At 39.9% G+C, this 11,432-nt stretch overlaps 1 protein-coding gene across 1 annotated transcript in view; it reads right to left on the reverse strand.

Annotated features, from left to right (window-relative positions):
• The window catches only part of frmpd4 (FERM and PDZ domain containing 4), a 56,840-nt gene that overhangs the window by 6,122 nt on the left and 39,286 nt on the right, over nucleotides 1–11,432 (reverse strand). Inside the window, exons 6-15 of the mRNA XM_041807420.1 lie at nucleotides 9,610–9,714; nucleotides 8,561–8,668; nucleotides 5,501–5,632; nucleotides 4,855–4,974; nucleotides 4,520–4,656; nucleotides 3,867–3,993; nucleotides 3,530–3,619; nucleotides 3,261–3,443; nucleotides 2,204–2,324; nucleotides 1,147–2,124 (exon numbers count right to left, since the gene is read on the reverse strand). Of these exons, the coding sequence (XP_041663354.1) occupies nucleotides 1,147–2,124; nucleotides 2,204–2,324; nucleotides 3,261–3,443; nucleotides 3,530–3,619; nucleotides 3,867–3,993; nucleotides 4,520–4,656; nucleotides 4,855–4,974; nucleotides 5,501–5,632; nucleotides 8,561–8,668; nucleotides 9,610–9,714 (2,101 nt within the window). The remainder of the gene's footprint in view (nucleotides 1–1,146; nucleotides 2,125–2,203; nucleotides 2,325–3,260; nucleotides 3,444–3,529; nucleotides 3,620–3,866; nucleotides 3,994–4,519; nucleotides 4,657–4,854; nucleotides 4,975–5,500; nucleotides 5,633–8,560; nucleotides 8,669–9,609; nucleotides 9,715–11,432) is intronic.

An 11,432-nucleotide genomic window follows, 5' to 3' on the forward strand; every position in this document is an offset into this window, starting at 1 on the left:
TAAATCTGGTACAAAATCATAGTAGTGTTTTCTCTGCACTCTGCCAAACCTGGGCTCCCTGCTTTCTACAGCTAAGGGGCAAAAGAGATACAGATGCATTGTATTTTAACAGATTTACTCAGCTAACTAAATTACATTTTAGTCTCATTTTAGTCATCTTGACGAAAACTAAACTCACTTTCTGTCAGTTTTGGTCAGCAAAGATCTATTTTTGTTAGTCTTAGTCTAGCTTTTGTCATGGAAAAAAAGCTGTCAATGAACATTTTTAGTCATAGTTTTAGTCAACGAAATTAACCGTATGAATACGGACCTGCTTGTATAGGTAGATTAAAGATTATGATATGTATTTAACCACAGAAAAAGGAACTTGCCATGGATTGAAAAGGATATAAGGAGACAATATAAGGATAAATATGTGATATCACAAGGTTCAGATGACTTTTGACTTGTCCTCTTAGCTGTCTGTGAATCTTTAAAGCAAAACGAGACATTAAATCATGTGATTAATCACGATAAAAAAAATATTGCACTAATTATAGACCATAATTAATCCTGCCTTACTTGATTAATCTTGACAACCCAATTTACAAGGACAAGAAGACAAAAAAATTTTGTGACTTGTGGTCAAACTAATTAGACACATATTTGTGCAGTATCATATCAGCCTGAATCCAAGATGGCAGGGGACCTTCCTCTATGTACGAATAAAGGCTTATTCTAAGTTTATAAAAATAAAACAATTCTATACTTAAGGTTAAACAGTAAGTTAGTAAGCCTTTAAAAATAATCATTTTAACCAAGTTCATTCTGCTAAATGCTACTATTTGAAATTTCTCACACTGTACCTTTAGTTAAATGTGTTACAGCTTTGTACAATCATCAAACATTTATCATTAAACTGTGTGCATGTGAGAAAACAAACAAAATGAAGAACAAATTGGCACAAATGTTGGAAATGAAAATGAATGAAAGAATAATGAACACAACTTTTCTGAAATGAATGAAGAAATACTCACACAAATGAAAACATAGAACAAAATGGGCTTTATTGAAAAAGTGAAACAAAATAAACAATGACAAATCAAAGTGAATGGCTGGAAGTCGAGTGGTGTTAATGGATGAATGTTACAATAGTAAAAGGAGAACCTGTGCTACTCTCTGACTGTGCCGGACTCTGTTCCTCAGATGCAGCGAGGGCCTCTAGGGCCTGTAAGGTGGACACCACTGCCTCGTTCAGAGGCTCCCCATGGCCCCCTGCTCTGTGGGTGGGGACTGAATCTATAAGAGACACTGGGATATCATTGCAGGCCCCTTTGACCCGAGACCCGGCCCCTTGCTGTTCCTCCTCGTCTGAGCTGTCCCTGAAGCCGGGAGGAGGAGCGGCGATGGCCAGGTTAAGAGAGTGCAGCAGCACGTCATTGTCCTCCTCGTCATTCCCCTCCGGTGGGGGAGGGAGGGAGGTCAAGTCAATGATGTCATCACTAGACCCTGAGAGCGAGAGCAACATGGGCTTGTCAATGTCACTCATCACTATGTCCTCCTCACAGCTGATGTCGTCCTCGTCCTCTGCGTCATCCGTCGTCTCCGCGTAGCAGATATCATGCAGCAGTGGCTCCTCGATGCATTCGGTTGTGCCAAAGATTTTGGTGGAGTAGTGATACCCGTCCCCCTCCTCTATGGCCTCCATCATCTTATAGTCCTCCTCGAGTCGCCTGTACATGGGGCTGTGATTGTCTAGGATCTCTGGGCTCTCATCCATCAGTCTCTGGTAGCCCAGATTTTGGGGGTTTACACTGTCCAAAGGAGGATCTCCAAATATAAAGGAGACCTTTGCACCCCTTGAAGAGTCTTGGGGTTTAGGCCTTGGGACATTGAGGTAAGTTTGGGTGCAAGGGATTCTACAGCACTCTGCTCTTTCTGACATGTGCATCGAGTGCTGGGGCTGGTGGATCTCTGTTACATACACCGGTTGGCTTTCACACCTCCCGTGGTCGAGGTATTCAAACTCCTGATCAGAATAATCTTGGCTGCCCCTTACGTTGTTCCTGTCCTCAGATCCTTTATGCGGTGTGCTGTATGTACACTCGATGGGCTGGTAGTTCTGCTTTATTCTTGCTGCGTGGCCTGCAAAGAGGAACCAGAAAATGAAACATGCATATTTAAAAACATTTTCTGATGATTTCAGATGTGCTCGTCTCCATACCGTCTGTGTTTTTGGCCACATTGAAGATGGAGCGCCTAGAGTCGACCAGTAATCTGTAGTAGCCAGCAGTCAAACAGGCCAGATTCATCGCATCAACAGACTCCATTAGGAGAGTGATGGGCTGTGAAAGAGGAAGAGAAGAGGACAATGAGGACTGAACAAATGGTAGAGCGTAAAAGCAGAATGAGGCTGTAACGGCTGCTGAACAGACATGTTATTGTTAGAAAACTACAAAAATATGCATAAAACCACCACAAGAGCTACTTGATTGTGGCAAACATCACTGATTGTTAAGCATGATCATTTACTTATTTTTGCCATTTCCTTTTGCCACTTTCAACCCTTTTTTGCCTGATTCTGCCACTTTCAACCCTTTCTGGAACTTTTATGTCCCATTATGTCATCTTTGACCCTTTTTTGCCACTTCTTGCCACTGTTGGATCATTTTGCCACTTTAGTGGACTCCTTTTTTCCACATGCAACACATTTTTGCCCTTCTTTTTGCCCATATTTTCCCATTTTGCTTATTTTTACCATTTCCTTTTTTTTCCCACTTCTGACTATTTTTTGCTCTTTTTGTCTCATTCTGCCACTTCTGCCCCTTTTACGCCACTTTTTTGGCACTGTTTTTGCCAGTGTTGTTGCTACTGACTTTTTCTCATCATTTCAACTTTAATCTTGAAGTGCACAGCACTATAATTTTTCTTCCCCTCTGTCCCTAATCCTCTTCCGTAGAAAGCTTCAGCTCACACTGCTGTTTATCTCTCTGTACCTCAGGGAGCATGAATGCTCACGCTGTGGCTTCAGTCTCAGCTACGCCCACATGTCGCAAATTGAACTGTTTGAATTCACTTTTCACCAAAAATATGAACATTTAGCAGGTTCAACACCTAAAGGAGAGAGCATATGCTCTGTTTACTACACATTAAAAAACAAGTGGCACAGGAAGTGTTTGCTTTCGATGATCTTGTTTTTATGATCATGGGAAGCTAGAATTGTAATTGAAATTTAGTAAACGGCCACTACATGATTTATTTGAAGTGTAATGATTTCTTACCTTTACGTCCAGAACATGTAGTTCCACTCTGACCCGGTTCTCGTCTTCTGTGTACATCTCAATCCGGTTGACGTGGCTGAAATCAGCCAGAAGTGCCACCAGGTTTGTTTTGGTGTTAATCACATGGCTGATGCCATATTTGGGCCCCACCAGTAACGTCACCTCTGTGTGCTTCTCACCTTGCTGTGAACAAAAGGAGAAGGCCAATAAATGCATCACTTGCATTAGTATTATCCGCTTTCTGCTTTAAAAAAAAAGGTGTTACTCACAACAAGAGTGGATTTAAACACACGTCCTCCATATAGCCTTAAATCACTGAGATACTTCAGATAATGGACCTTTGCTTGCAGAGCAGTCAGCTAGAATTGGAGAAAACAAGAGATATCAGATGGAAAAAAAACCCCACTAAAATCAATGAAATGATGACTTCTCCTTCAACTGAGATACAGAAATATCTGTTCCAAGAACAAATGCTCTCATTTTGAAATGCAGCACCCCACTAGGTGGCAGTCGAGAGTCTTTTAAGATGCAGAGCAAAGAGAGAGAGATGAAGAGCCACATTAAAGAGGGAAGATGGAGGGAAAGAAAAGCAGTGGTGCACTCTACCTTTTTACCAGGTGGCACCAGATTCTGGTTGGTTTTGAGGATGTGAGTGAGAGCTTTTTTGATGTTCTTCTCTTTCATGCTCGACAACACGGCGGGAGGCAGGAACAAAGCCAGACCCCACTCCTTCCTGCAGACGCACAATTCACAAAGATTAGAGAAGGTCGCTCCATGACTGGGAAAAACAGTCGAGTCATCATTCTTGACCAGGAACTGATTTACTTTACCCAGAGGTGCTGCATTGATTAAGTGACAGAATACACTTAGAAGCATTACCTAACTAGTGGGGATGTATCTCTTGGATTTGCAGTAGAATAACAGTGAACTCAACTGCTGTGTCCCAATTCAGGGGCTGTATCCTTCAAAAGGAACAACATGGCAACATTGTTTTTAGGCTGTCCCATTTTGAAGGCTTCTTTAAATGACAAATATGTCCTTCTTCCCGAGATCAACAAAGGATCTAGCCGGTGCATCCTTCATGAACTACATATCCTTCCTTCAGAGGATGCTACAGCTGAATTGAGACACAGTCTGTTGTTATATTGTGTTATAGGACTGTCTTGTCACTTCTATAGTTGCAAGGAGTCACCAGAAACAAATAGTTTAATAGTTAGCTTCCAGCCTGCATATCTCAGCCTGAGGATCAATCTACTTACTCGATATACTTGAGGGAGACTTTCTGGGACTGCTTGGTATTGATGGTTAGAATATACATTTGCAGGGCAGCCAGATGGAGAGCCGTGTCGTATTTCAGCTCTGACCCAAATCTCTCCAGCACCACATCATTACAGCTCTGAAGGAGACGGAGAGGGAGAGGACAGGAGGAGGTTACACTTCAGTTACTCTTCTTATCATGAAACTCAAGACAACTTCACATCTACGGCGTTAACTATAGAGGAAGTCTGCTTCCAAGGTGTCTTCAGACGCTTTGATACTTCAAAACTGTCACCATAAACTTTCATGTATAAACATAGCATCTGTTGATATTCACCTGAACATAAAGGTACTCAAAAGCCACTGCATCTCTTCTAAGCAGCTCCACCGGATCCTTTGGGACGAATGTGATGCGGAAGAAGCATTTCATCTTGTGTGACCCTGGCCTCTGCGTCACCTGCAGCACAAGTTAGAAGATAAAGAGGGCTCCATCAGTCAAGTAAATTCTTATACGTATTTATAAGATGAATGGGAAGTGCTTTACTGTAAAAGCTGGGTTTTGTATTACGCCATGAGGCTGTCATGATGATGGGATAGGAATAGACTGTGTCAGAAATGAGCTTGTTTTCCTTCATGAGCTGGAGGAAAGATAGTTTGAGAGTAGATAAATCCAGGATAGCTGTTTCTCCAAGGTATAAAAAAATCCAACTACCAGTCTCATAACATTGCCTATCATGTTTCATCTCTTTGGTTTAATCCATACAGAAACTGGAGAGTAAAATCAAGCTGTAGTGATTTTCTTGAGGGATTATTTTGGAGATGTATCGATCTTTTCTCACTCTTGGCAGGAGAGTGGATAATCATACTTCCCAAAATGTCAAACTAGGCCTTGACATTCTCATGTACTATGAATACAAAAATACATGTGTGCATCCTGGAGATAAAATGCCTCTCCCACCTAACTGCCCAAAGCGCTTTCTCACCTGAGTTAGCATCTCCTGCTCATGCAGGAGCATGAGTTTGCTGGCAGATCCCTCTGCTCTCTGTTCCAGCATCAGAGAGAAGTGCTCGATGCTCTTAATGGATAGCTTCTCTTGCAGGGTCAAGATGACATCCTTCCATAAAGACAAAGTCAGAGTTAATACAGCACCAGAAATGTGCAGATGCAGCATCCTGCTTGTTGCCAAAACAGTGCAGCTGTACACATGGTTAAGTGTGACAACTAGGGATGTAACAGTACTCTCAAGTTATAATATACATCACACTGCAGGGCTCAGGATATGATTTAAGCACCATTTTTATAGTTTTCCCAGAGAATGAAGCCAATTTATATTCATGACCCTACACATATAATTGCTGACCTTTTTTTATCCATATATAACCACCATTGCATGTATGCGCTCGTTTGTAAGAGTGTGAATTATGAGAGACAGAGGGGAAGAGAGAGAGAGAAGTCAACTGGTATGTTCCTCAAATAAATGCACCTATTAGGGTGTGATTTCCCGTGTAACAAGTGAGGCTTTTCATTCATTCATTCGTCTTTTTTTCTAATATGCAGATGCTGTCCTGCACTCTTAGTTTAGGACGGGGATGTCCAAACTATGGCTCTGGGGCCAAATGTGGCAGTGGTTCCTTTTTAATTGGCCCACAGCAAACTCTATAAATAAAATGAAATACAGCCCACATTAGAACATGAAACTTGTGCTTGATTGTGTTGTATTTCTTAGTTTTAGCTCTAGGCAATGCTACTGTGCTAATTCTGTAAACAGACATTTTGACAAGGACAATTTGCTTACACGTTTTTTATTTTCATGACTATGCTTGACCAATTCCTCTTAATTTTCAGACTGTACAGTTACTAATGAATCAATGAATAGTTTTCTTTATAAAATGTGACTGACCAGTGCTGCTGCCTCACCTACACAGTGAAGTTGAGAAGCTGAAGCAGCACCATCTGCATCAGTGGAAACGGGGGGGGGGGGGGGGGGTTTGCCCCCTTGTTGCCTTATGTTTGAAAATTGCCTGAAAAGTGCCCTCTTGTACGCCACTATGGTAGGTAAACACACTAAGGTGCCATCTTTGATACCTTTTGAGTGAACAAAATTTGACAAATTGCTCTCTCTTGTGCCATCTAGGTGGACAACATTTGGCTTTGTGCTCTCTAAAGCCTCATACATACGCAATCTTGTAAGTTTCTGGCATGCTACACCAAGCAAAACGAATCTCATATGACATCATGTTTGATATGTGCAGACTATAGGATAACAACTTCCACTAAATGATGCTGAATCACAGGCTATGACTTACAATGTTATCCAAGAAATAAACTCCATTAGTATGCATCATCCATCTACGCTGCCAGCGCTGTGTTGAATAATGAAGCAAAACAACAACAAAACCGTTGTAATCGTAGCATTCAAATGCTTAAAAAGACTTCAGGGATCAAGATTTTTCTCCTTGCTGGAGTCCCACAAGCTTTGATGTTTGGATGTGTCTCCATTCTAATGCTAACGCATTTATTAGCACTAGTATTGCGTTTATCATTAAATAATTTCTTCCTGCATTCTCACTGGTTGGTTAGTCAACATGGGTCGAAGCATTTCTGACACTGTCAGAATTTTATCCCAGGCTATCTTTGGTTGCAAGACAAGGACAAAGACAGTCTGTCAGTTTGCCTCACAGTGAAACCAAAGAACACCATTTTAAACCCACGACCAAAGATGTTGCCATGGTTGGTCATCTTTCGTCTTGGAAAGTCCAAAATCGCACGGTATGTACCAGGCTTAAGCGGACAGAGTTTGACAAAGAGCCCTGAGTAAATCTGTCAAAATACAATGCATCTGTATCTTTTTTGCCCCTTAGCTGTAGAAAGCAGGGATCCAAGGTTTGGCCAGGTGCAGAGAACACACTACCATGATTTGGTACCAGATTTAGGCAAGAAAATAAATGCTTGGACTAAAAGTAAAGACTAAAATGTGAGGACTTTTTATGGGCTCAGACTAGACTAAAATGTTTTGAGTTTTCGTCAACTAAAACTAGATTAAAACTGAAAAGGATAGAAATGACTAAAATGTGACTAAAACTAAAATGTAATAATCATGTAAAGATTAAAACTAAGATTAAAATTAAACATAACTGCCAGAATTAACACTGATGTGACAAAGTGTCTCTAGGCTGTCTTAAAATGGTCTACGGTATTCAGGATGTACTGCCACCTATGGCTTTCCAATGGACAATAAGTGATTAAGTGCATTCCAGTAGTTGGGCAGGATGTCCTCTCCATGGATGTAACTACATGTCCAAAAAAGGAGAAAATAGTCATCATCATAGTCACCGGTACATACTTACTTCAGTGGCTATGGGTAACAACAACGGAGTAATAACTTCTCGCTACAACAGCTCAGCGTAAAGAAGACGTAAAGTGTCGTAAAGAAGGTTGCAAAACAAAAACATTACGACAGGAAGTAATATACCTTTCAAAATAAAACTGAACGTATGTCTCTCATAGTGCTTATTAAAATAAATGTTAAATAAACAATCTGTGGATGAGGACACAAAACTTAACAAAAATGCAATGAAGTTGTGTATCGTTGTCAAATCTATGGTTAAATGGTTTGTAATTCCTTGTCTGTTTTTACAGGGGTGTTGTAGGCATCATCATAATAACATGTTCAATCTTAACCAGGGTTTCCAACTATTTAAGCAGAAAACTTTGACATTTTTTGAATGACATTGCTCCACTGCACACAAGAGGTGCCCTTTTTTATCATTTCAGCCCCTGCCCCTGAAACATCCTGAGTCCGCCACTGTAGTTTTACAATTATGATGTGAGGTATTGTTACATCCCTGGTGGCCACCAATAAACATGTAATGAGAACTTCCTCTGCAAAGTTAAAACATAGAAACATGTGTTTTAGGTTCACATAAGGTAGTGAAAGCCATAGAGAACTTGAACTTTATAATGCAGTTGAGTTACATTCAGCATTCAGGCTCAACATCATGGCTATATTTCATAGTGAATTAAGATTTAATCTGTCACCTACCTTAATGGATGTGTTGCTGTCAAATTTAAATGATTTCGTCTGCCCATTCTCCAGGTACACCTTCAGCACATTTGGCATAAAAAGAAGGGAGTTGTCCTTCACTGTTTCCTTCAGGATGAGACAGAAATCATGTCAGAAGCAAAATCACTTTTTCGGACTGAAAGTTGAAACTGTACATCACGAGACAGCTAGCTTAGCCTAGCACAGAGGACTGTAGTAGGGGGGAGCAGTTAGCCTGGCTCTGTAGGTTACGTAATCTGCCTACTAGCTCCTTTATAGATCACTATTTGACGGCTTTTTTCACAGTGACAGCAGGACTACAAAGTTGCTGTGCACAACCAAGAAGTAATTTCACACATAACTGGGCTGTGAAACCACAACTTGTCAGTTTTACACTTAGGTTTGTGTCCTGATAAAACAAACAACATAGCATGAAATAAGTGAGCATTGCAAGTGCAGGTAAACAGATTATTTTAAAATATTTAGATCTTAAGACGGTTTTCCATGCTTACATTTTTAGTAAGTAAGGCCCTCCTCCATGACTGACTGTTTGATTTAAATAAAGGCAGAAACTATAAAAGATATTGTCATCAAACCAAGCTACATTTTTTTCTATTTCTAACAGGTTAACAATCTGTTGTGTCTTTTTAATGAGCTGAAATAGAAGTAGAACAGATGAATCATGATTTTTGTTCTGTAGTCTTTTGCTGAGAGGATACAACCGCCTGTTAGTCCCTCTACTTTGTGCCTGCTCTTAAAAATCCTCCTCTCTGTGTGACACATCCGACAAATCAGGGAGGCTCTCCCCCTTTTTTCTGTCACTCATACCCTCACTCTATTACATCTCAGTGAAGTTAGGAACAGAATAAGATGAGGAGGAGGTGCATTTCTTGCTCATGAATGTCATCATTTTACACTGAGTGATTTCTGAGTTCTAATATTTCCTTTATGCGTTAAATCAGCTTAAAGAGTTCAAGCCTGCTGCTGTCGTCCCCCCTGATTGTAGCCTTGATGTGTCCTGTAGTGCATCAGTGTTGAGTGAGACTTACTGGAACCTGGCCGTTGATGATGACCTCTTCAGCGAAGCGGACTTTAACAGGATTAGTCTTTAATTTGGCCTTTTTGGCTGCGCTTATGAATGCTGATTTTGGTGACTTTTGAAAAGAAAGGAGAAAAAAAAACAGAGCTTTAAAAGGACAATCACTTCCTCAGGAAAAGGGTTATGTGTGTTTTTCAGCTGCACACAACTCAAGGACATGCTCCCGCATTGAAAAATTTCCCTACACAGTGCTGATACAATTAAGGTAGCTCTGTGCAAGGGCATAAGAGGGAGCACCGCCACACTGCTGCTGTGTCATTGAGGCTTTGGTAAACGGAGGCAATTACAGGCTGCATCATAAGAGCTGCTTATTCCTCTGAGTATTGTGGAACACAGCTCCCTTATTTTCTGCAAATCAAACCCTTATTCAAGTTTGTTTGTGAAGTGGCTGCTAGCTTTTAAAAAGGAACAAACACTTAAATTTCAAAGCCTTTTAGACAACATGTTTAGAGCTAAATTATTAGTTATAAACAAAATAAAAAGACATATGCTAAACATGAAATTCTCAAGTTTTAGACTATGACGCATGATACAATACACTAAAATTAGAGTCACTTTATCAATACAATCTCAGATATGAGAAAAAGCTTTAAGGACAAATAAGAGACATCTAAAACAATATGTTTTCCCTGTTTTTTCCAATTTATTGGTTTGTGTTGTAATTAAATTAATTTTTTTTTGTGTTATTGTTTACAATATTTTCCACCTTGCAATTAAAAATACCTTGCCACTGTTGTTTTGATGCAGAAAATGATAAATGACTCATTTTGGAGAGAAAATAATGATTCTTTTCTGGCTGCAGATCGAACATCGCTGATGGCCACTCTCACAGACCGTTCATCTGAGACGCCATAAGTCTCAGAAGGGAATCGCCGTCATTTGAGGGTACAGCGTATCTCCAGTTTTCCATTTTTTTTTTTTTTTGAGAAAATTCAGCTTTAAGTTACATCGATGAAATCACTTAGCATCAGTTACAGGCTAAGAAAAATTTTATAGATAAAACAGAAAGAGGTCAGAGACCTCATCCAGGATTTGATTATGCATAGATCCGTTTTGGAAGTGGTTGCATAAACTTTGACCCATTTTAGCTTTGTTAGCTTTAGCTTAATGTAACTACATAAGCCATTGTAGCTAAGGTAGATTTAGTGATGTGAGCTTTAGAAAATGTAGCTATAGTTAACATAGCTACATACCTTCCATAGCTGCTTTGTGAGCCAAGTTTTAGCTATATTAGCTACATAGCTAAGTTAACTTTGTAGCTCTGTTATCTACAGGTAAGTTAGCTTAAATAATGTCAGCTTAAGTAAATGTAGAACAACCAAATGTAGCTCAGCTCTAGCTATGTTAGCTACATAGGCTACATAGAAAGTTGGGTATGTTGTTCAGTTATCTATAGTTAAGTTAGCTTTAGCAACATGAGTTTTAGCAATGTCGTGAAAGCTAATGTACCAAGTACATAGCTGCTTTGTGAGCTTATCTTTAGCTATTTAGCTATGTTAGCTATGTAGCTTCATTATCCATAGCTAAGTTATCTTTAGCAACATGAGATTTTGAAAACATAGCTAAGGCTAGCTTTCTAACGCAGATAACTTAAATATGTAGCAGCTTTGTGAACTTAGCTCTGTTAGCTACATAGCTTGTATTATGTAATAATGCTGCATTATGTAATAATGTAATACATTTTCCATCCATCATGTAGTAACGCTGCATTTTCTAATCACTAAGCGGTTAGGGTTAGGGCAAGGTAGTTGGGTAGGTGTTTAGTCTAGAGCC

The sequence above is a fragment of the Cheilinus undulatus genome, linkage group 15 (genome assembly GCF_018320785.1).
Source record: "Cheilinus undulatus linkage group 15, ASM1832078v1, whole genome shotgun sequence".
Lineage (NCBI taxonomy): Eukaryota > Metazoa > Chordata > Actinopteri > Labriformes > Labridae > Cheilinus > Cheilinus undulatus.